This window comes from Grus americana, chromosome 23 (genome assembly GCF_028858705.1).
Source record: "Grus americana isolate bGruAme1 chromosome 23, bGruAme1.mat, whole genome shotgun sequence".
NCBI lineage: Eukaryota > Metazoa > Chordata > Aves > Gruiformes > Gruidae > Grus > Grus americana.
This window is the reverse complement of record NC_072874.1, coordinates 1,154,521-1,178,230: the sequence shown is the minus strand read 5'-3', so window position 1 is coordinate 1,178,230 and position 23,710 is coordinate 1,154,521. Positions and strand designations below refer to the sequence as shown.

Genomic DNA, 23,710 nt, shown 5'->3' with positions numbered 1-23,710 from the left:
GCGGGGATGGCCCCCTGGGATCAGGACCAGGATCCCCCTGGGAACAGGGCTGGGATCTCCTGGGATCAGGACCGGGATCTCCCCAGGAGGAGGGCCAGGATCCCCTGGGATCAGGACCAGGATCTCCCCTGGATCAGGGCCGGGAACCCCCGGGATCAGGACCGGGATCTCCCCAGGAGGAGGGCCAGGATCCCCTGGGATCAGGGCCGGGATGTCCCCCCAGGATCAGGACCAGGATGCCCCCCGGGAGGAGGACCAGGATCCCCTGGGATCAGGGCCGGGATCCCCCGGGATCAGGACCAGGATCCCCCCATCAGGCCGGGGGTGGGAGGGGGCTCAGGGGCCCCGTTCCGCCGGCCGGGCTGTCCCTGGGCCCCACGCACAGCCGAGGCGGAGATGGGGGCCGCAGCCGAGGGAGCAGGCGGGAGGCGTGGGGGCACCACACGGGTGTATTGGGCCGGGCAGGATCCACCTGCCCTCACGATCGCAACGGAGCTGTACAACACCCACCCCCCCGGGACAGACACAGCCCCCGGCACAGCGGGGAAACGATATTAACAGCAAAGGCGGGGGGGCACGGGGACCCCCTCAGCCGAAGGGGCCCTTGACGTTTTTGGGCTGGAAGAGGGGCTGCTCCAGGGGCACGGCGCCCAGGCACTCCGCGGGGCTGCAGTGCCCTGTCTTGCCCGGCTGGCCTGTGGCCCCCGGGGGGCCGGGGATGCCGGGGATGCCCTGCTGTCCCACGGGGCCTGGGGGGCCCATCTTCCCGTAGCCTGGTGGCCCTTGGGGACCTGCAAGAGACGGAGAGAGAGAGGGAGGTGGCAGGGCGCGGGGGTGGCAGCGAGCCCCATCACGGAGCTGGTGGCCACGGGGAGGGAGTGGGCTCACCTGGGGGTCCCGGGGGGCCGCTGTCCCCCATCACCCCCACGCCTTTCTCGCCTTTCTCTCCTTTGGCGCCTGGCTCACCTGGAGGAGAAGTGGATGGAGCGAGACCATGGCACAACCGCGGTGCTCAGGGGCGCCGGGGATGCCCCGGGGAGCAGCACCTACCCCGCATGCCTGGCACGCCCTGCCGCCCCTCTCTGCCAATCTGCCCTGGCATCCCCGGGGAGCCGGGGGGTCCTGGCCGGCCGGGCAGCCCATCCTTCCCTGGGGGACCGGGTCTCCCTGGGGATGCCACCATCTCCACCGGGAAGTGCAGCCGGGAGGTGTAGTACGCCATCCGCTCTGCGGGGAGAGGCGGCCGCGCTCAGTGCCGGCGGGGACGAGGCGATGCCGGGGTGCAACCGGCCCTCGCGCCCGCCACCCTGTTACCGTCAAACATCTTGCTCAGCTCCTGCCGGATGAACCTCTTGATCTCGTCGTAATTCACCACGTCTCCCTGGGGGGACACACGAGGGGCTATCGCCACCAGGACCCACGGGGGGGATGGGGTCCCGCGACCTGGCCGCCCCTCCTCACCATCATCCCCGGAGGTCCCGGCAGCCCAGGGCTGCCTGCAGGTCCTGGTGAGCCAGGGGGGCCCCTCTCCCCCGCAGGCCCCCGCGGCCCCACGAGGCCCATGGAGCCGCTCTTCCCCGGCCCCCCGGGCATGCCGGCTCTGCCCTTCTCCCCAGGGTAGCCTCTCTCGCCAGGGGATCCAGCTTCGCCCTGTGGAGACGCAGAGATGCAGGGCTCAGCCCCAGCACCCCCGGCCCCGAGCAGGTCTGCAGGGTGCTGGGGTGGCCGCGGTGGCACGGCCGGGCTCTCCCCTCACCTTCTGGCCGGCCGGTCCTGCGGTGCCGGGCTTTCCTGGGGGGCCCTGGGGAGACACATAGGAGTGAGGTGGCAGGGCTGGGGACACCGTGGCCGGGCAGATGCCACGGTCCGGCCCTGGGTCCTGCCGGGCAGGCGAGCTGCAGAGCCCACGCTCGTACCTCTTTACCAACGGGTCCGTCTGGTCCCTGCTCCCCCTGCGAAATCAAAGCAGAGCAGTGTGAGATGGCAACCGGCACGGTGCCATTCTCAAGGTCCCTGCTGCACTGGGGTGCAGGGGTCTATGCCGCCTCTCGTGCCCTGCTGCACTCACCGGTGGTCCCGGGTGGCCCGGGGGTCCCGGCTGTCCTGGCATCCCTGGCAGACCTCGCTCCCCCGAGGAGCCCCGCTCGCCCTTCAGCCCCTGCAGGGAGACAAGGAGGGAGCCGGGAGTGTCGGAGTTGGCGCAGGATGGGGACAGCGACCCCCAAACCTGCTCTCTGTAGCACCCACCCGGCCCCCACGTCCCGCTGCTGGGGCTGTGATGGGGCAGGGTCCAGCCCCAGGCAGTACTCACCACTCCGGCGAGGCCAGCGGGACCCGGCTGCCCTGGGCTGCCGGGGGGACCCTGGGGGCAGAGAGAGGGGTGTTAGCTGGGGGGGGCGGTGGGCAATGCCCCCACTCCCTGCACCGGAGGGAGGCCCTGCCGTGCTCCCCACCGTGGGCACCGTCCCAGTGCGCCGTGGTCCAACTTACGATGAGCCCCGGGGGTCCCTGCCGGCCTTGGGGTCCCATGGGTCCGGGGTCACCCTGGGGAAGGCAGCACGATGAGGGGTGTCACAGGGCCCACCCATCTCAGGGCTCCCACACCCGACCACCCCCTCACTCACCTCTGCTCCCGGCCGGCCCGTGCTCCCTGGGGGGCCGGGTTTGCCGCAGTCACCCTGGAAGGAGGAAGGGACATGGTGGGCAACGCAGCACTTGGAGACCCTGGCCCAGGACTGAGGTCCCCGGGGCTGTCACCACCGAGTGTCCCCCAGTGCCACCGTCACTCACCTTTGGTCCCGGGAGACCCGGGTGCCCCGTCTTCCCCTTGAAGCCCTGGAGGGAGAAAAGAGCTGGGTGGGTGTCCTAGCTCCCACGAGCAGACCGAGGCAGGCGACCCTGACCCATCCTGCAGTGCCGGGCCGGGGGGGGGATGCTCAACCACCCCCTCAGGCTCAGTGTCCCCAGGAGCACACGGTGGGACGGTCCCAGCTCAGGGAACACCCGGTCCTGGCTGCAGGGACACGCCAGGCACCGAGCACTTGGGGAGGTGACGAGGAAAGGTGTCACTCACCGGAGGACCCATCATCCCTGGTGGTCCGGGGGGACCAGGGTCACCCTGGGGAGAAAGAGACAGGGGTTGGGGGTGTCCTGGGGGGGTTGCAGGGTGGCTGTCATCCAGGAATGCCCCGGAGCCTCACCCGCAGCCCTGGCTTGCCATCCTTGCCATCCAGTCCTTCCAGGCCAGCGGGGCCCTGCGGGGACAAGGTGAGGCTGTCAGAGGGTGGTTTGCCCCGAGGGGCTCTGGGGGTCCCTGAGAGACCTGCTCTGGGCACCCCTGGGGAACGGTGGCATGGGGGGGGTCTTACCTGGATGCCCGGGGGTCCGGGGGGTCCGGGGGGCCCTGGCATCCCCGTGGGACCACGCATGCCCTCGCTGCCCTGCAAGAGCCACAGGAGGTCACGGGAGCTGCCGGGGCTGGGCACCCCTTGGCCACCCTGCAGAGCAGGAGCCAAACCGGCCACCAGCCCCAGGGATGAGCGGTGCCACCACGCAGCCGCGTCCCGGTGGCACTCAGCCATGGCACTCACCTTCTCGGCCGCAGGCCCCGGTGGCCCGGCCGGACCAACCTTCCCCGGGAAGCCGGGGGGCCCCTAAAGAGAAGAGGGGTGTTTAGTGAGGGGGGGGTATCGTGGCAGGAGAGCCCTGCCCCATGTGGCCCGCTGCCATCTCCATACTCATTTTAATGGTTTTGCTCTGGGGCTGCTCTCCACACCTCACCCCAAGGACGTACCCGTGTCCCGCTGGTAGAAACCCCCGTCCCCATCCCCAGCTGGTACCCGGCCCCGTGGGGACACGGGGACACGCAGCTGGGGCCGGGCGTCATCTCCCGGGGACACCCCGCTGTGCTGGAGCACTACCCCCAGCTCCCCGCTGGGACATACTCACCGGCGGCCCCGGGAAGCCGGGCTGGCCCTGGAAACCCTGCAGAGAGACGAGAGCTGAGCCGGACCCCAACGGCCGCATCCTGCCCGATGGGGGTCCCGGGGATCCCTGTCCCCACGGGTCCCTCGGGGATGCTCACCTGGTCCCCCTTCTCACCGGCGCTGCCCGGGAGCCCACGCTCGCCCCTCGGCCCCTGCGGAGAGAGGGGTGAGGTGGGTGGGGAGCGCCTCGCTGCACCCGCCGCCACCGCAGCTGCCCCCCCTCCCTCCCCACAGCCCCCCGGGAGCTGATCGGAGTGGGCACCTACCGCTGGACCCGTGGGACCGGGGAGACCGTCCAAGCCGGGGGGTCCCTGGGAAGGGGAGGAACGGGGTCAGATGGATGTGACCGTGAGGACCTCAGCCCCGGTGCCCATGGCGAGGGGGGCACCCGGGAGAGCCCCCACCCAGCCCCTGGAGCATGGCCCCCAGGGACTCACCAGTTCCCCTTTCTCCCCAGGGGGGCCCACGTAGCCTCGCTCGCCTTTGATGCCCTGGGGAAGGAAGGGAGGAGATGGAAGACCCCGCGCAGGACAGGGGACGAGACGGGGCATGGGGCACGGATGGGGCATGGGGCACGGATGGGGCATGGGGGGGACAGGTGGGGCACGGATGGGTACAGGGATGGATGGGGCACAGACGGGGCGTGCACAGGGCACAGACAGATGGGGCACGGATGAGCGAGCAGACGGGCAATGGCTAGAGCACCGGGAACGCGTGGGATGGGATGGACGGGACAGGGACGAGCCCTGCAGGGACATGGCTCTCGGTGCCTGCTGGGGTCCCGCAACTGCCTGCCCCAGCAGCGTGGGGGTGCCCAGGGAGGGACGTGGGACACACGAGGTGGCTGGGGGCTGGCACGTGCTGCCCGGCTCCCGGCAGTACTCACGGGAAGGCCGGGGGGGCCCGTCGCGCCGGGGTAGCCGGGCTGCCCTGGAGGTCCCTGTGCAGGAGGAGGACGATGCTGAGCCACCTGCAATGCCCCAGCCAGGTGCCCAAAATCCACGGGGCACCGGTGTCCCCCCCCGTCCCCTCCTCCCACACCACTCACCGGCTCCCCTTTGGCTCCGGCAAGCCCGGCAGGGCCGCGTTCCCCCTGGAGACCCTTTGGAGGGAGAAGAGAGGAGCTGCAGGGGGTCTCCTGTGGCCCCCGCCCGCTCTGTGCCCACCTGGCAGCAGAGCCAGGCAGAGCGCAGGGGCCAAGGACCCGGGCACGGCCCATGGGGTCTGGGATCTCCACCAGCCCGTGCTGGCCCCAGCCCGCCCGGCACCTCTGGGCACCAGGGAGGACCCGCTCGGCACCCGGCTGGGCTCCCTCCACCCACGGTGCCAGCCACGTGCATCGGGCTCGGAGCCTGAGCGTGGCCAGGTATGCTCACACCCGGACACAGGGCACTGCTGGGGCAGGACCCACGGGCAGCCTCGGTGCCGCAGGGCCGTGGAGAGCTCAGCCCTGGGGGGCTGCGTGGGGTACCCAGCTCCCGGCACCCCGGCCGCTGCCCGGGACACGCTTCAGACCAGAGCTCCAGCCTGGTGCCTCCCGCCGCCTCCCCGTCCTCCCTGGCCGTGCCAGGCACGGGTGACACAGGTGACAGCCGGGAGCCCCCGGGCTCCGTGTCACGGGGCCACTGGGGCGGGTTAGTGGGGTGACGTGGTGCCGAGGCGGTGGAGGCTGGACAGGACACACTAGCACACCGCAGAGCAACGACCCACAGAGACCCACAGAGACCCACAGAGACCCACAGAGACCCACACAGACCGTGGTGTTACGGTGACATTAGTGGACGAGGGGACAGGAGCAGGACATGGCTGGCACGGGCCAGGAGGGCAGGATGCTCCGAGAGCCGCCGGCGCAGCCCCACCACCACCTCGTGCTAGAAGGCAGCACGGGTGGGAGCAGGAGGATGAAGATGAGGATGAAGATGAGGATGAAGATGGAGATGAAGATGGAGATGAAGATGCCATCTGGTGCACCCAGCCCGCCCTGTGGGAGCTGCGATGAGCCGCGGGCACCAAGCCGGGGCGGCAGGTCCCCGGCACGCCGAGAGCGGCTGAAGTGAGACAGTCCGGGGGCTGCGGCCATCCCTGGCTCACCCGGGTCTCACGGCGGTGAAGGGCCCCAACGTGGGGCTCCGGGGCCGGCAAGTGCCAGCGCCAGGTCCCTGAGCTCAGGAAGAGCGTTCCCGAGCCCGCAGACCCCAGGTCTGCCGAGACCCCCTGCGTGGGGATGGAGGAGGTGGAAATGGGAGGATGGAGATGGGGTGGAAGGGGAGGGGGGGCTGCGGCTGCTCCCAGGGGACATGGGGACGGGGGACACAGCCAAACCAAGCGGCAGCGACAGAGGGCACAGAGCAGAGCCGTGCTGGGTCCTTACGGGCAGTCCGGGTGCGCCAGGCGTGCCAGGAAAGCCTGGGGGGCCCTGAGGGGAGAAACAGGGAGGTCACAGCCTGGAGACAGCACCGGGAGCCTGGGCTGAGCCCTTGGGCCTCCCACCAAGCCGGGCTCCTGCTCCGTCTCCAGGCTGGCAGCGCCTTCGCTCCATCTCGACTTGCCGGGAGACAGCCGTGCCGTGCTGCACCTCCGCCTCGCCATGGCCCCGGCCCCCTGCCCATCATCGTGGCCTCGGGGCAGGGCGCTGGTCTCCCTTGGCGACTTGCAGTGGGGGGCTCCAAGCCCCCCAGGACCATAACTTGATGCTCGTGCGGCCCGGCAGCCCCCCACCCCGGGCAGAGGTACTTACGATGGGCCCGGGTGGCCCCGGGGGTCCCCGCAGTCCCGGTGAGCCCTGGGGAGAGACGGCTCTGTCAGACGTGACCACGGTAGGAGGACGGGGGCCTGGGCGCGCTCCAGCTCCGAGGGGATCCAGGGGACCACCCACGGCCCCCGCAGCCTCCAGGAAGGGCAAATGGGGAGCGCACCCACCTGCTCGCCTCTCTCGCCGGGGATGCCCGGGGTGCCCGGCAGCCCAGGATCACCCACGCAGTCCAGGTCAGGGCTGTCACCCTGCAGGGAGCGGGGACACGTCAGGAGCTGGGGACGGCTCTGCCCGCTGCCCACGGCCGAGCGCTGCCAAGCCCCGCCAAGTGCCCCCCGAAGCAACCTCTGCCCCCCAAAGTCCCAGCTGCTCCCGCAACGGACCATCCCTGCAGCACCCTGGGGACCGGGAGCCAGCCCGGGGTAGCAGCTCAGCTCCAGGGGCCGGGAGAGGGTGCTGGGTGGCACGGTTCACTCACCCGAGCCTCCTCCGCTCGCGGGAACTGGGCAAAGCACTGGAAGAAAACCCAGGAGTCACCTCGGGATCCCCCTGCAGGGATCCACTGGAGGAGCCACGGGGCACAGCGGGGCATGGAGCCCCGCATCCCGCACCCCTCAGGCACTCAGCACCCGCTGCTCCAGCCCGCACTGGCCCCTGCACAGGACAAGCCCATCACCCTCCCCGAGGGCCCCATCCAGGCAGGTGGGAGCTGTGCATGGGAGTCTGCCTGCACGCCAGGCAGGACCAGTGTGCCCAGAGCGTGCCCAGAGCGTGCCCAGAGCGTGCCCAGCCCTGCAAGTGCCTGCTGCTTTGCACGACTGCTGCTTTGCACGACTTCCACACAAGCAGGCCCAGGTGCATCTCCGCACTTCACCCCAAGACCCACCAGGACCAGGGGTTTTGGGGCACCGGGATTCCCACCCAGAGACAGGCAATACTCACACGGGCGCAGCTCTCGCTGCCAGGGGCGCCCGGCATGCCCCCGTCCCCCTTCTCCCCCTTGATGCCGCTGGGCGCTTCGAAGGCTGCCTGCAGCTGGACGCAGTCCCCGCAGAGGGTCTGGGAGGAGGCGGGGAGTCAGGGGCACCCTGAGGTGCTCGGGGTCCCCCAGGCACGACCCACGGTGGGAAGGCACCCCGTCCCCATGCTCTCACCTTCAGCACCTCCATGTTCCTCTCAGCCATGACGGCCAGCGGCCCCTGGAAGAGAGCAGGAGGGAAGGGGACGGTCCCCATGCCGGGGGGAGCAGGACGGGCGGATGTGGGGGGAGCTGCCACAGGCACAGCCGCTACCTACCAGGTCTCCGGCCGGCCCGGGCAGTCCTGGTAAACCGTTGTGTCCTGGCATCCCCTAAAGCCGAGGAGAGAGCTTGAATGTTCCAGCCCTGCACTAAAAGCTGGGCAGGATCGGTCCCCGCTCACCCGCTGCTGCTCCCGTCTCCCATCGCTCACCTGGCGGCCCGGGGCGCCTGGGGGACCGGGGGGGCCGGGGGCTCCGGGGGGACCCTGCAACACCCCAAAACACAAACGGAGAGAGGCGGGGGGGTGAGATGGTGGTGGGTGGGGGCTGGCGGGCACAGCGCAGCGGGGGCAGCACCCACCTGCGGGCCCGGCTGTGGCTGCCAGGACATCCCGGTCCACAGTCCTGGGGCTCCCTGGGGCCGAGAGAAGGGGAAGAGCATTCAGCGGGGGGGGAGTGGGAAACAGAGACGGGGGGTGCCCACGGGTGCCCATGGTGCTTACCGGCATCCCGGCGTAGCTGGGGTCCTGGCGGGTGCTGGGTGGGCAGGCACAGTCCCCGGGGTCTCCCTGCAGAGAGAGGAGGTGAGGGCAGGGCGAGCGGTGGGGTGGCACGGGGGTACGGCTCGACCCTGCCCCTGACTCACCTTCTCGCCCCGGGCGCCCTTCTCCCCCTGCGAGGAGCAAAGCCAGAGATGTGCATTAGCAGGCGGCCCCCCAGCCCCCCCCGTGTCCCCCCACCCACGGCCGGGCGAGCACCGGGGCATGGCGGCTCAGCACCGCGCTGCCCGCGCTCACGGGCACGGCCCCTCCACCACCCCCCGCACATACCGGCTGCCCGCTGGACCCAGGCACCCCGGGGAGCCCCCGCTGCCCTTCGGGGCCCTGTGAGGAAGAGGAGGGTGAGGAAGCTCAGCTCTGGGCTCGGACCGCGGCACGGCGGTTTTTAGCCAGCATGAAGGGGCCGGGGGAGGATGGCGATGCCCATCCTGGAGGGCAGGACTCACCGGTGGCCCTGTGACGCTGGTCCCGGGTGGCCCAGGGGGTCCCACGGCACCTTTGGGCCCCGGAGATCCCTGCAGAGGAAGGACAGCAGGAGTGGGGGGCAGGGGGGGGGAGGGAGGGCTGGGGGACGCTCCCTTACCTTGGCGCCTTTCTCTGCCGCCATCCCCGGGGGTCCCTGGGGTCCGGGGGGGCCCTGGGGGCAGGAGAGGGTGTTAGCTCCCCCCGCAGCCCCAGCCAGCCCCCCGGCCCACCCAGTAAGCTGCGGTGACAGCACTGTCCCCAGGGTGGTCTGTCCAGCACCCCACCACCTGCAGCGAGGGGCTGACGCTAGAGGGGCACGATCCCCCTGCTTGCAGGAATTGGGGGGCTGGCAGCTGCCCCATCTCCCAGGGCTGGGCAGCCCCAAATGCTACTTACGGGTGTCCCGGGTGGTCCGGTGCTCCCGGGCTCTCCCTGCCGAAAACAAAGTGCGTGAGAGCCGGCAGAGCCGCCTGGCACGGCACGGCACAGGCACCCAGCACGCTCACCTGCGGTCCCGGCTGGCCGATCCCCCGCGGTCCCGGCTCACCCTAGGGAGACAGAGGGGCAGTGAGCGGCCCCGAAGCCCCCCCACGCCCAGCACCCCACGGCCCCGCTCACCTGCAGCCCCTTCAGCCCGGCGGGGCCCTGGACCCCCGGCAGTCCCGGCTTCCCCTAAAACACACCAGGGTCAGCCCCGAGGGCACGATGCCCCCGGGCACCCGCAGCGCCGTGGGGAGGGGGCACTCACGGGTCTGCCCGGCTGGCCGATGCCCGGGGGGCCCTGGTCCCCTTTGGCCCCGGGTTTTCCCGGGATGCCGATCACGTCCGAGAAGTCCCCATGCGGAGCGGGACTGGGCTCGCAGGCATCTCCCTGCAGAGGAGGGAGCACGGGAAGGGAGGTTGGGATGGGTGAGGGATGGAGGGGGCGGGTGACACCAGGGTGATGGGATGCGGCTCCCCATACAAGCGCGGGGGTCTCACCTTCTCGCCTTTGGGGCCAGCCGGACCCCTGATGCCGGGCTCACCCGACAGCCCTGGGAGACCAGCCGTGCCTGGGGTGCCTGGGTCCCCGGGGCTGCCTGCGTCCCCCTGGCAAAGAGAGGGGACAAGGCTGGCACGGGGCAGGGGGGGACACGGCACTCCCCCAGCCCCGGGGGGTCGCAGCCCCCTCCGCCACCCCCAGCCCCTCCATAGCCCCCTCCCCAGCCCCTCTCACCTTCTGTCCCTTCTGGCCAGCGTCACCAGGTCTGCCCTGGGGAAACGGAGGCAGGGTCAGGCCAGAGCATCCCCCAAAACGGGCACCCGCGAGCGTGGGGGGGGCACTCACCGCTCTGCCCGGAGGCCCATCCTGGCCCCTCTCCCCCGGCAGTCCAGGCACGGCCAGCACCGTCGCTGCCCCTTCCAGGGCCTGAGGCGTGGGAGGACACTGCCCGCACGGCTCGCCCTGTGGAGGGGACATCCCGGTGGCTTCGGGGGCCAGAGCAGCCCCCACTGCTCACCCCATCTCAGGGTTGTTCCATGCAATGAGTTGCACGGGTCTCAGCTGGGGAGGTTTCAGGGACGAGGCAGGGAGCGGGGTGCTGGGGGGTCCTCGCCACAGGGCTCACCTTCTCTCCTTTGAGCCCCCGCACACCTGGATCGCCCTTGTCTCCCGGGAGCCCCTGCACCGAGAAGCCACGGCAGAGGTGAGACTACGGCCCCCAGAGCCCGGCTCCTGCACCCCTGGGCTCCCAGCACCCACCCTGAGCCCACGCTGCCCACCTGCGCCCCCACTCACCGGTCTGCCTGTGGGTCCCTGCTGGCCACCATCCCCCTGAAAGAGCAGGGTCATGGTCACGGTCACGGTCAGGCCCCGGAGGAAGCCAACGCTTCCTGACCCCGTGGGGCGATGCAGCCATTGCTGCTCCCTCAGGGGGTGCAGAAAGCGGGGTGGGTGTTGGGGCCACTCACCTTCTGGCCCTTGATGCCGGCCAGCCTGGGGAGCCCCGCTTCGCCCTGCCGAACACCCCACGTGGTCACACACCCAGCCCCCGCACAGCCAGGGTGCCCCTCCGGCACAGGACGGGGGGCTCAGCCCCGTGTACTCACCGGCAGCCCCGGCTGCAGCGGCACCGGTGCCGGCTCACCCTCGAGCCCCTCGACGGGACCCCGCAGCAGCGCGGCGAGGACGCGGGCATCGCAGGACAGGCAGGAGTCCCCCTGCGAGGACAGGGAGGACACGGGTCGGGGTGCCGTGGGGGCTGCCCGCCAAGCGGGTAGGCGGGATGGAGGGACGGACACTCACCTTCTCCCCTTTTAGCCCGTGGATGCCGGGATCTCCCTGCGAAGGAAACAGAGGAGCTGGGCTGGGCGCCGCCAGCGCGGGCTGGACGATGATCGGTGTCCCCCGGCTCCGGGTGGGGACCAGCCAGCCCATCCCTCGGCCCCACGCCACCTACCCTGTCCCCTTTGGGTCCCGCAGGGCCGGGTCTGTCCTGGGGAGGGAGAAATGAAGAGGGAGCATTAGGGATGCAGAGATGGATCCCGCTCCCCGCGTGCTCGCCCGCAGCCCCCGGGTTCAGACTCACCGAGACCCCGTCCTTGCCGGGCGCTCCGGGCGCTCCCCTGGGTCCCGGCTTGCCAGGCAGCCCGATGGCACTGACCATCCCCTCGGAGACGGTGGGACACACCTCGCACGGCTCGCCCTGCCCACGGGGACAGTGAGATGCAGCCCCGGGGAGGGGGGGTCCTGGGGGTGGCCCCCGAGATGCCCCAAGCAGCCCCGAGCCCAGGGGATGGGCATCGCGGTGGAGCCACGCTGGCAGGGGCCGCCGTGGCCGTGGCCGTGGCACGGCGAGTTGTGGCACGGCCCCCCCGCCAGGCCACCCGCCGCTGCACCCACCTTGTCTCCTTTTGGCCCCAGGATGCCGGGGGGTCCCTGCGGGAGGAAGGCGGGGGAAGGGGCTGCTTCAGGGAGCCCTGAGACGAAGGTTTGCCCTGGCAACGCCACCCAGCACCCCAACCCCTGCCACCAGCCGTGGCACGGCACGGTCCCAGCCCCACACGAGGCCACCGGCTCTCCCAAACCCCTCTCAGCGCCTGGGCTCGGATCCCACCGCTGCTCCGGCCAAGCAGCCCCAACCCCGCGCCAGGAAACCCGTCCCTGACCCTGGGCTTTGGCTCCAGGCTCACGGTACTCACGGGCGTCCCAGGCGATCCTCCGGGTCCAGGAGCTCCCGAGCTGCCCTGGAGCCAGAGATGGGAGAGCATGAGCCCAGCAAGGGAGACAGCCACCGCCCTCAGCACCCTCAGCACCCTTCTCGCCCCAAGGGGGGTTTCCTGCCCCCCCAAGCCGAGCCCTGGGCCACCCAGCTGGGGCTCGCCCCGCCAGCGGCACCACGAGCCAGCGCTGACTCAGCTGCGGCGGATCCGGCTCCGGCCAGGGATCCCCGGCACAACCCGCTGCCTGCCGCGCCGAGCTGCCCTCGGGCAGGACAGGGGGTGGTCGGGACCCCTTTGCCCCACACTCACCTTTTCTCCCTTCGGACCCGGGGGGCCGCCAGGGTCGCCCTGAAACGGGGAGAGGGTGGCATTAGCCCTGCCCAAGCACCCTGGCCAGCCAGCCCCATCGCAGAGCTCCGGGTGGCACCTTGCCCACAGCCACCGTGTGCCGAGCTGGGGCCGCTGCCCGAGCACAACCCCACGCCATGGGGGTCCTTACCGGCTTCCCTGGAAAGCCGATCCCCGGAGACCCCGGCTTCCCTGGGGGCCCCGGCTCACCGGCCAGCCCCTCGGGTCCCACGAGGCCAGGGTCACCCTGCAAGGCAAGGGAGGGTGCCAGTGCCGGCGCTGCCGCTGGGTGCCCCCACCCTCCCACCCCCTGAGCCCCCACCTACCTTCTGGCCCTTGGGGCCCACCACACAAATCTCTCCGGGCCGGCCCTGCCAGGAGGGGAGCAGGGTGTGAGGGCTCCGCACGGGCAGCGCCGTGCACGGCACGGGGCGGGCTGGTCCGGCCGCCGGACCCCGCTGCCCTGGGGATGCCCGGGCACCCCCCGGCACTACTCACATCACGTCCCGGGCGCCCCGGCTTGCCCTGCAGTCCCCCGTCGCCCTTCTCACCCTTCTGGCCCTGCGGGACAGACGGACATCACCTGTGCCACCTCCCACGCTGCCTGGGATGGCACCATCAGGTCCCGGCATCTCTGCCAGCATCCCGGCACCCACGGGGCAGTCGTCCCCACTGCAACGCCAGGGCCCACGGGTGGGCTGGGCTGGGCTCACCTTCTGCCCGTCAGCACCGGCTGCCCCCGGGAGCCCCTGCGTGGGAACAGCAAGGCAAAGTGGTTGCCCACGGGTGGGCTCGTGCAGAGCTTCCCTCCTCCCGCTCGCACTACTGCTCCTTCATCCCACCACCACCCGCTGAGCCACCTCCTCAGGGCCGGACCCCTGCACCCCAACCTGGGGTACGACGAGATCGGGGGGAGCACCGCTGGGTCCCCACGCTGCGGCCCATCCGCCGAGCATCACTTACCGCCTCTCCGCGCTGCCCCTTCTCACCCTGCGGCCCCTCGGTGCACTGGGGAGGAAGAGGAGGGAGTGGGGTGAGGGGGGGGCGGCAGACCCAGGGGGAGGTACCTGGAGGGTGGGGGGGTCTCACCTGCACGGGGCTGCCGGGGTGGGTGCGCACACAGTCAGCGCCCTGCGGGAGGGGGGAGGCAGCTCAGGGGCTCTGCCCGCACCGGCCGTGGCCGGGGCCAGGGGACCATGGGGGGCAGGAGCGCTCCCCAGGGCAGCGGGACCCCCATGTGCCGGGGACCCCCGCAGGGAGCAGCCCCGCAGCAGGGGGGTCCCTGCTCAGGACACTCACGCGGTCGCCTTTCTCCCCTTTGCTGCCGGCGGTGCCGGGCAGGCCGCGCTCACCCTTCCCACCCTGCAAGAGAGAGGAGGTGTGGGTGACGAGACGGGGAGTGGGTGTCCCCGTGCCCAGATGTGCGCCCACAGCGGGGCCCACGGCTCCCAGGCAGGGATGCTCTGGGCACAGCCGAGGGTTTGCGTGGCCACATCCCTGCCGGAGCTGGGCTCTGTGTGTCCTGGGGGTGACAAACGTACCTTTGGACCTGGGGGACCGAGCGTGACCTAGGGACAGAGGAGATGGGTGTCCCGCGGTGCCCAGAGCCCCACGAGGGCATGCTGCCCCCAAACAGCAGCAGCAGAGCCTCGTCCCTGCCGTGGTCCCCGTCCTCCCAACACCCTGTCCCCAAGTGCCACCCCGGGAGCCCCATGGGGCACACGGGGTCCCAGACACCCACTATCCCCCCAGCATCAGCCCCACGCCTCCAGCCAGAGGTTGCCATAGGAATGGGGCCACATCTGGAAGGGATCAGAGACTTTCCCCGCAGCCAGATGTTGCCAGGCACCAGGCCAGGAGGAGCTGCGGGTCGTGGGGGGCTGGTGGCGATGGCAGAGCGGCAGGTGACACCCCCAGGCCAGCACCCCGGTGGCTTTCGCCAGCCCCAGCAGACGGGTCGGGGTCCCCACCTCCTCCCACCGGCACAGCCCGGCGCTGCCCGGCAGCACACTCACGTTTGCCGAGGCCGCCTGTGGTGAGCAGGGTGGGCACTGGAAGAGACAGGGATGGCGGCTTGCACCAGCTCCACGCGCTGCCCGTGACACCCAAAACCCTCCAGCGCCCGTAACCCTGCAGCCACTGCCCCGTGCCCCTGGGCACCCCAAACCCACGGGGCTCACCCAGCAGCGTCTCTCCCCGCCAGCCCTGGGGTGCCCGTGAGCACGGGGGGATGCCCGGGGCGGAGAAGGGAAAAGCCAGGAGAACGTTTCCCCCCGCCGCGTCCCCGGGGAGGAGAGCAGAGCGGCTGGTCTGGCACCCGGCTCTCCCTGCGGCTTTGTGGCTTGACCACAGCTCCTCCGGGCCAAACCAGTTGCTCCAGCGTGCTCTGACGGGACCGGGACCGGGCAGGACGGGGCTGCAAACACCCCGTGCCCGAGGCTGAGCGCAGCCCCCAGGCTCCCGTCCCCCAGCTGGGGCCAGCCCCACACCTCACCCCCTCGCCGTGTGTTCCCGGCTGCCCGGGGGGGGCCCTGTCACCCTGCGGTGAAGTGACACGGAGCAGAGGGTGAAAAGAAAAGCCAGGCAGGCTCGTAGCCGCCGCAGCCCCATGCCCCCCACCCCACGCCGTGGGACCCCATCTGCACCCTGGGGATCCCCAGCAGGATCCCCCCCTTGGGGATGCCGCAGCCCCGGGGGGACGGGGCCATGCGGGGATGGGCATGGAGCATGGTGGAGACGCCTCTCAGCTCCGGCAGCGCTCCGGAGACGCTCGGAGGGAACAAAGAGGCCCTTGGCTGCGCGGCTGGGATCGCTCCAGCAGCGGCAGAGAGTTGAGTGGGGCCTCAGTTCCTGCTCGGGGGAGCAGAGCAGCCTCTTCTGCGGGCGTTCCTGCAGCTCTGGCAGCGGCAGAAAGTTCCCAAATGGAGCACGGACAGACCCAGCCCAGGGCGCAGATGGGCCCAGGCACCGGCAGGAGGAAGAGGAAGGGAGCAAGGCATGCCAGGGCTGGTGCAGCTGGGCTGGGACACCCTCTCCCACCTCCCCTCACCTTCTCCCCGTGATCTCCCTTCAGGCCGGTCCTCCTCGAGGTCTTTGTCAGCTCCTGTGGAGAGAGCAGAGCACCCATGGGTGCTGCCTGCCTGTGCACCCCTGGGCAATACCTCCCCGCACACCCTGTATTATGCTGCCCGTGCACCCCCAGGTTATCCTGCCTGGGGCACCCATGGGTGCAACCTGCCGGTGGCTCAGTCGGTGCAGACCGGCGGTGGGGCTGCGGGAGCCCTTCCCCCCTTGCTCGCCGGCATCTGGCCGCCACCAGCTCCCTCCCTCCCCTCGCACCGAGCCTGGTGCGGTGGAAAATGTGAGGCAGGGCTTTTCCAGGGGCTGAATCAACGTGGCTGCAGGCTCGGCAGCACCAGGCACCCGGCGCGGTGGCTGAGCGCTGCGCCCACCCCACGGGGCCGGGAGCATCCCGTGCCGGGATGGGGACCGGTGCCAGGCTGCCGGAGGGATGCGGGAGCTCACCGCGCCCAGCGGCTCCTCCAGGCAGAAGCAGCGGGTGTACACCCGGCCCTCGGGCTGCGGCGAGATCTCGATGAGGTTGCTGCTCTGCATCAGCTCTGCTTGCCGACGGGTCTTGGGTGCTTCTGTGAGGCACTGCCAGGAGAGGGGGGGGTCATGGGGGGCTGTCGGAACGAGAGCTGGCAGCCCCAGCCCTGCCTGAGCACCCAGTGCAGTTCAGGAGAGGGATGCATCCTGCACGGAGAGGGGCTGGCGGAGAGCTGCCCTGCATCCCCAGCCACCACGAGCAGGAGGTGACCCACAGGGGAGCTCTGGCTAAGAGACCTGCCCTTGCTGTGCCTCAGTTTCCCCTCTGGGGAAAGCCCTGACCACGCAGGGCAATGCCAGGGCCTGGCTGGGACCGGGCTGGGGGCTCAGGGGCGCTCACCCCGCTGGCCGAGATCTCGCAGCACCCCTCCTGCTTGGCCAGCTCGGCGTCGCAGTAGATCTGAGCTTGCTGGATGTCGAACTGCAGCGGGAAGGGGGCAGTGGGTCAGGGGCAGGGACAGATCCTGCACCGCACGCAGAGCGTGCCCACACCCCGACGGGGACTCACCCGGACCGGGGTGCCACGCACGGCGTCCAGCCCCAGGAAGGCATTGCCCTCTGGGGCCAGTGCCCGCCGGGGTGCCAGCGGCTTGGAGGAGATGGAGGCGCAGTCGAGGTGGATGGAGACGGCGCGGCTCTGCACGGCCACCACCACCTTGTGCCACCGCCCGTCGAAGAGGGACGCCACGGCCTTCCCCATGAAGACGGCGCTGACGAATGTGGTCCCCGGCGCCCTGGCCTGAAACTCCAGGCTCTTCTCGGGGCCGTGCACAGCCAGGGAGAGCTGGGCAGAGAGGGGACAACGCCGCGCTTGGGGACGGCTCCTGGCTGTCCCCTGGCTGCCGGTGCGTCCTGCCGCCCCGGGACCGTACCTGGGGGTATCCCTGCCGGTCGGTGACCTGGAAGAGGTACCAGTGCTCCCCGGTGCTGTTCTTCTTCAGCAGCAAGGTGAGGACGAGGGTGAAGGCGGGGGGCAGCCCGTGGGGAAACACCTGCCTGAGGGGACAGGCGTCAGGGGCGGCCGGACCCTGCCCCGAGCTCTGGCGCTGGCGTTTGCACCGAGGCCAGCGGCAGCACCAGCCCCACCAGCCCCACACACACGGCACCCGCTGGCGGCATCACCCCAATGGCCCCCGTGGGTCCCGCCGGGGTCTGTCCCCATCGGTGGCACCGCGGATGCCATCGGGGCGGATCCAGCCCCGGCCCCACGCGGCAGCGCCTGGACCTGGAGCCGTTTGTGTCTCGGCTGGACGCGCGGGCTGTGGCTGCCGGAGACGCTAGCACTTATGCAACAGGAGCTGAGCACGAGGCAGGCGGTAGAGACGCTTCCTCCCGTCCTGGCGCAGCACGAGGAGCTTGGACCGTCCCCCCAAAGTGCAGCCCCGCATCCCTCACACCAGCTGGGCACGCACGCAGCGGAGGGCACCGAGCACCCCCGTGCAGGCGGACAGCAGAGCGTGCTCCAGGCACCCCCAGCCCCCGTCCCCATCCCTGCCCCAGGGCACGGCCACCGTCTCCACCGCGCACCCCCAAGCGCGGCCCTCCTGGGGCGCCTGCAGCACCCGGGGCCATGCACCTATCGCCACGGTATTTAATTTTGTCCCTGGGCAGACGGGAAACACACCCCTGACCCCGTGGGACGGATGCTCCCACGCAGGCGGTGGGCAGCCCGGTTCTCCCTCGCACGGCGGGGAGCAGGACAGCCATTCCCCGGCAGGACCGTGCCCAGCTCACCCGCAGCCCGCTCGACCGCTGGAAATATTCACTTCGGACTCCACTCTGCTCCCAGCCTCGGCTTCCCCATGCCAGCGATTTTCCAAGCCACCGCTCTGGAGCTGGACCAAGGCACGGGGAGCGGGCCAGACCCGGCAGCCCCCTCTGTTCTCCGTGGGGCACGGGGCCATCCTCGCTGGGCACCAAGGAGTGCGGCCAGGGTGGAGGGACACCCATGGGTGCCCACCTGGAGCTCACAACCTTGCTCCCACGACCATCCCCACGCCGAGCACTCCACAGGGCTGGCTCTGGGCTGCCGCAGGCACCCGGCCAAGAGCAACACCAGCCTGGAGCATCTGCCATCTCGAAGCCATCTAAGGACTTGGCTGCCCAGGTCAGGAGCCAAGGCTGGGTCTCCTTCGCCCTCAGGAGAGCCCCGTGCCCGGCATAGCTGCGTGCCAGCCCCGGGGCGATGTGGGGACAGGCGGGCTGGAGGAGGCAGGCGTGCAAACCGCAGCAGCTTCCTCCAGGAACAGCTCCCGAGGACGTGGACCTGCTCCCACCTCGCCACGCTGCAGCATCCCTGCCAGCCCCGGCACGGTGGCGAGCGCTGGCCTCGGGCACGGCTGGGCAGGATGTGCTGGAGACAGCGGGGCCGAGGGCTGGTCCCCGTGTGCCTCCCCCAGCAGGCTCCTGCGGCCCCAGCAAACCCAGCAGCGCCTGCTCAGAGCTGTGCAACGCTTTGAGCTTGTCTAGACCCCGGCGAGCGCCTGCCAAGCTGGGGAGAGCAGACACAGAGCAGCCACAGAGCCGCAGTTGCGTAAGGGCTGGCCACGACCCAGCCGAGCCGCTGCAGCCCATGATTTACTTTCTAGGAGGAAGGTGGCTGGGGCAGCCCCGGGACCGCGCCACCGGCACCTCGGCATGCCTGCGGGTGCTGCAGAGCTGCCTGACCTCTCCAGCACGCGTTAAAGGACAAAGCCTAACGAGCTTCGCCCGGGCCTCATCCTTAAAACACGTGGGGACGGTGGCTGGCGGCGCTTTGACCACCCCGCGAGCCGCCCGCACTCACTGCGTGGGCTGGACCAGCGGCACGGCGCCCAGCCGCAGGACCACCGGCCCCCTCGGGTTGCGGACTTTCTTGATGGAGGAGATCTTCAGCAGGTCAAACCTTTTAATCAGGTTAAAACCTACAGGACAGAGCGGAGGAGGTGAGACCTGGCCCTGGCACAGCTGCCGAAGGTTGACGGTCTCCAGGCAGGGCGCAGAGCCCGTCCCCGTGGAGTTGGGGCTGCGCGGAGCCCCCGTATGTGGGGCACGAGGGGCTTTCCCTACCTGTTGTGTTCTCATACTTGTTCCCGACCAGATCCTCGTCCCAGAGCTGCGGGCACGGCTCCCCTGCAAGGTAAATCAGCACATGACCGCGGTGTCCCCGAGGGCAGGGGGAGGCTGTACAAGCAGGGTCAGACCGTGCGGAGCCCCCCAAACCTTGGGGGTCTTGGGGTGCTGCTGAGAGCTCGCCCCGGCCCCCCAAGGCCACTGGCAGCCACAGGGCAGCACAGATCCAGCAAAGAGGGCTCCCACGGCAGCGCCGGCTCCTTGCAAACAGCCCACCGGGAGCGAAGCAGCAGGTTTGGAAGGGACGGGGGGTGAGCTCAGAGCTGGCCCCGGCCGCCGCCCAGCAAGTTCACCAGGTGAAATGCTTTTCCCAGTTACTGCGTGTTTTGCCTCAAAACAGCCCCTGCGGCTGGAATCGGCATCAGGAGACTCGGACGGGTGCCACGGACACCCAAGGCGGGAAGATGGTGCCCAGAGCTGCCCGCTGGCCTTCCCGTCCCATCCTGGTGACATCTTCAGACCTGGTGTCCCCAGGGCCGGGCCGGGGGGACGGCACGAGGCCGAGCCACAGGAAATGCCGTGTCAGTCGTGATCACGGGGATTCTGGTGCTGTTTGCAACTGCGCTGATATATTATTGCTTTAGCGGCATCAATCCACCTCCGCTGGATGCTACCAGATGTTGGGAGGCGCAAGATGGAGGAGGAAACAAGGGGGTATTGAAGGAGGAATCTGTTTTGTCTCCACGCACACACCAGCCCTGAAGCAGGGGTGGCCCTTGACAACGCACCCGGCTCTTCCCCAGCCGTTCCTGGGGGGCGGCTCTGGCCCCTGCGGCCCCGGCTGACCACCTCCGCCTCTGCCCGAGAGCCGGGCACCACCACGGCACTTCTCCCCCAGGCTGCCCACTCGCTCGCACACGGCCAGCAGCAGCGCAGGGAGCTGCCCCTCGCCCGCAGGACCCCCGGCACGGCGGCAGCAGCGGGGGCTGTGGTATTGGAGCCGGCCCCACAGGCACATGTCGCGGCCAGGGCAGAGCTCCCTCCCTCCCGACGGCAGTGAGATCATCCGCAGCGGGGCAGGGGGTGGAAAGCAAAGCATAAATCACCCCGAGCACGATCTGCTTTGAAGCTTCTCCCGGCCCCAGCGCTGCCCCTAAGGGAAAACCTCATTTCCCCAACCCTCGCTTCCCTGGTGAAGGGCCCGGAGCCACGAGGCCGCGCCACGCGGGGCAGTGGGTGCCGGTGCCGGCCGCAGGGTCCCTTGCACAGGCAAAGCTGGGCACCCCTGGGCCCCCCCGGGACGAGCCACCGCTCCACCCCCGCAATGACTGATGCAATCGCGGCTTCGCTGCCAGCGGCTCCTCCCCATCATCCGCCTCGAGCTCACCCCGAGCCACGGCCGGCCCCATGCTTGGACCCACACACAGTGGCCCCACAGCCAGGGACACCTCGGCCGGGACCCCCACGGGCTCAGTCACCATCCCCCTGTCCCCAGCTGCATGGTGACAGCCCTGAGCCCTCCACCGTTGGCTTGCACCATGGCCAAACCTCTTCACACCTCGCAGCCAGAAGCCAAAACCCCCTCCGGAGCTCTGTGCATCCTCACCACTGCCCCGAGCGGTCCTGGCTCATGTACAGAGCAGCCCCCACTTGCTCCCGCCCGGACCCGGCACCCGCACGTGCTGCCGGACGGCACTACCTTTGCCGCCAGCTGGCAGCAAGCGCCCCGCGGCCGGAACACGGCCAAGCCTGCTCCTTCCATGAGCACGGCCTGGACCGTGGGGCGTTCCTAGCGCTCAGCCGTTGCGGGGGCGACGGCGGGGTGTCCCTGGGCTGGCTCCCCGCAGCAGGGCTCGCTCGGCTCTCCCTGGCGCCCTGCCTGCGCGGGATGCTGAGCAAAGCCCCACAGCCCGGGCAGCCAGCACTCAGCAGGGAGCCGATGTCCGCAGCTGCTGCTCCGGCCACCAGCGTGCCCTGCACGCAGTCCCGGCACGTGGGGACCTGGCACGGCTCGTGATGTCCCCCGGCCACCCCTGCGATCCCTGGCTCAGACCTAGCCCTCCCCTCCTCTCGCCAGGGACAGGCAGGGAGGGGGTCACTCCCATGCAGACCCCGAGCCCTGGCCCCCGGTGCCCCTTACCTTCTGCCGGCGGCAGCTCCGTCCCCTCGCAGGCACTGACAAGCCCCGCGAGCGCGAGGGCCCAGAGACCCCTCATAGTGCCCACGGCAGCAGCTCGGGGCCAACGCAGCTGACTGCAAGGGAGAGAGATCAGGCAGCAGCGGGACAGGCACGTGGTGGGCACCGGCCCCCTCCCTGTGAGCTTGCCCACGCCGGGACGCAGCCAGCACAGCCACCAGCACGGAATTGATGCTGACCCGCTCGGCCATGGCTTGGGCAGGTTTTGGGGGTCAGTGTGGTCCCCCCCATCCACCGCTGGATCCCCCATCTGCTCTGCACCCAGCCCAAGCACACAGGGCAAGCCCCAGCATCCCGGCATTCATGGGTTCAGTCCAGATTTACTCCAAACATCCGGAAACGCGGAGGCCGGGGTGCCCCAGCGCAAACCCCGGTGCCTCCTGCACAGACCCCCCCCGGGAAGGTCTCGCTCCCTCCCGTTTTATCTCCCGGTCCCGTTTGGATCCTGGGGTGGCCCGAGTCCCTGCAGGTCACTCCAACCTGGCCTCCCTCCTGCCTGCTTCCTGCCACGAGGCAAGGCAAGGCAGGGCTGCAGGCAGGGCTGCAGGCAGGGCTGCAGGCAGCAGGAGCCGGGCGTTGTGACAGACCGGACGCGCTCGGCTCCACTCGCAAGAGCGGGACGTGCATCCCTGCGGCTCCGTCCCCACGCACAGCAGTGGGGGACCCTCGCGAGCAGCGGCCCTGCCTCTGCCCTGCCTGCACTCAGCTCTCCCGCACCCCCCAGCTCTCCCCTGCCTGCGCCCCAGCTCCCCCGTCCCGAACCTCCTGCACAACCCCTGCACCTCCCGGCTGCCCTGGCCCGGCCCCCCCCGGCCCCGCACCCCCCCCAGGCACCCACCCTGCCCCCCCCCCCCGCTCCCCGCCTGCCCCCCCCCCCTTCCTACCCCCGCACCCTCCGCACCGGCGGGTCCCCGCGGCTCCGGGACGCCATCCCCGGCCCGCGCGCCCCGGGGCGGTGATTAATTACGATTAATTAGGGGGAACCCCCCGTTCCGCGTCCGCCCGGCGGCGGGGCCGGGCTCTACCCCGCTCCCCGTGCCCGGGGCCGGCAGCGGCGGGGGCGCAGGGCGGGACCGGGACCGGGACCGGGACTCACCTGCGCTCGGCGGGGCCCGGGGCTGGCGGGGAGGGAGCGGGCAACGCCGCGGGTCCGGCCGGTGCGGGGCGGTGGGAGCGCCGCGGGACACCGGGAACTCCGCCGCGCCGCCCCCGCCGCCTTCCCCGCCTCCCTCCGGGGGGGCCCCCGAGCCGCTCCCCCCCCCCCCCCCGGCGGCTGCCCGCCCTCCGCCTCCCCAACCGGGGGGGGCCCGAGCCGCCGCCCGCCGTCACCGAGCCGCCCTCCTCCGCCTCCTCCTGCCTCCCCCCGCCCCGGGCGCCTCCTCCGGCAGCGCCCTCCCCACCCCGCCTTCCCCCTCCCCCGGGGGCTGGATGCCCACCCGGAGCACGGGACCCCCTGCGAGGGGGCGAGCGGGGCGCCCCGATCCCTGGGATGGGTGGGAACCCCATCCCCTGGCTGCCATGCCTGTGGAGCAGCTCTTCCTCCCCCCAGGGACCAGAGGGGACCCAGGTGCTGGCGCTGGTGACAGCATCGCTGGCCAGAATGGTCGCCACTACGGGGAGGAAGGTGTCCCTCCAGGGATGCTCCTCCACCAGCACAGCACCGCACCGCAGCACCCGGCCAAGCCAGGAGCAGCCCCGGGCAGACGCCGCGGCATCGGGGCAGCCAGACCCCCCCACGCCACAGAACTGATGCACGGTCCCCAGTGCCTGGTGGTGTGGGGACAGTCCGGCCCAGGACAAGGTGCCTGGGGTCAGAGCCCTGGGACGGGGTCTCTGCTGCCATCCCTTCCCCTGGCACCGCTGCCGGTGGCAGGAACGCTGCCTGCGCCTGGCAGGGCTCCCCCCTCGTCCCCAGCAGCAGAGCTGCTGACTTTCCAGAGCTGAACCAGCCTCTCCGGCACCGCCGGGGCCCTGCCAGCCCTGCCAAGCCCTGGAGGGATCCGGCACCCGTCCCGGCTCGCACCGCCTCTGCACGGCGTCCGGCTCTGCGCTGCAGAGACGTGCCAGCCCCAAACGCTGCTGTGCTGCCCCCAGCTCTGCTCCAGCATCCCCTGCCCACGAGAGCTGGGCCACCCCAAGGCCTTGCAGGCAGGGAGCAGGCAGGGAGCAGGCAGGGAGCAGGCCCACCCAGGGCAGCCACTGACCCACACAGGTTTGGGGCTGGAGGATGCAAAGGAGTCGCAGGCGTCCCCGGGTCCCCATCCCTGCGTCCCCTCTCCGAGGGATGCTCAGCACAGCACGG

The 23,710-nt window shown here is 70.9% G+C and overlaps 1 protein-coding gene across 5 annotated transcripts; it reads right to left on the bottom strand.

Moving 5' to 3' along the window:
* Positions 1–435: 435 nt before the first annotated feature.
* COL16A1 (collagen type XVI alpha 1 chain) lies at positions 436–22,659 on the bottom strand. 5 transcript variants are annotated; one of them, XM_054802281.1, is made up of 71 exons: positions 22,505–22,658; positions 21,352–21,464; positions 19,209–19,271; positions 18,946–19,063; positions 17,033–17,156; positions 16,669–16,944; positions 16,501–16,581; positions 16,077–16,208; positions 15,601–15,654; positions 14,567–14,602; positions 14,093–14,119; positions 13,851–13,913; positions 13,641–13,682; positions 13,515–13,559; positions 13,265–13,300; positions 13,050–13,112; positions 12,878–12,922; positions 12,703–12,798; positions 12,513–12,551; positions 12,183–12,227; positions 11,884–11,919; positions 11,570–11,686; positions 11,441–11,476; positions 11,287–11,322; positions 11,091–11,201; positions 10,953–10,997; positions 10,780–10,815; positions 10,610–10,663; positions 10,330–10,446; positions 10,219–10,254; positions 9,984–10,091; positions 9,751–9,873; positions 9,621–9,674; positions 9,509–9,550; positions 9,399–9,434; positions 9,121–9,174; positions 8,984–9,052; positions 8,808–8,861; positions 8,624–8,650; positions 8,481–8,546; positions 8,339–8,392; positions 8,190–8,243; positions 8,035–8,088; positions 7,893–7,937; positions 7,681–7,797; positions 7,217–7,252; positions 6,906–6,986; positions 6,724–6,768; positions 6,358–6,402; positions 5,035–5,088; positions 4,873–4,926; positions 4,424–4,477; positions 4,253–4,297; positions 4,085–4,138; positions 3,949–3,984; positions 3,591–3,653; positions 3,369–3,440; positions 3,201–3,254; positions 3,074–3,118; positions 2,791–2,835; positions 2,625–2,678; positions 2,491–2,544; positions 2,312–2,362; positions 2,069–2,158; positions 1,917–1,952; positions 1,757–1,801; positions 1,462–1,650; positions 1,315–1,381; positions 1,051–1,227; positions 889–966; positions 436–791 (listed from the first exon to the last, which is right to left on the bottom strand). In XM_054802281.1, exons 2-71 carry the CDS (start codon positions 21,425–21,427, stop codon positions 589–591), a joined length of 4,869 nt encoding a protein of 1,622 aa, XP_054658256.1. In that variant the 5' UTR covers positions 21,428–21,464; positions 22,505–22,658; the 3' UTR covers positions 436–588. The 5 variants fall into 5 exon arrangements, with proteins under 5 accessions (XP_054658256.1, XP_054658258.1, XP_054658257.1 ...); XM_054802283.1 differs by lacking the exon at positions 6,358–6,402 and having other exon boundaries at positions 22,505–22,659; XM_054802282.1 differs by lacking the exon at positions 7,217–7,252 and having other exon boundaries at positions 22,505–22,659.
* Between the last annotated feature and the right edge of the window lie 1,051 nt (positions 22,660–23,710).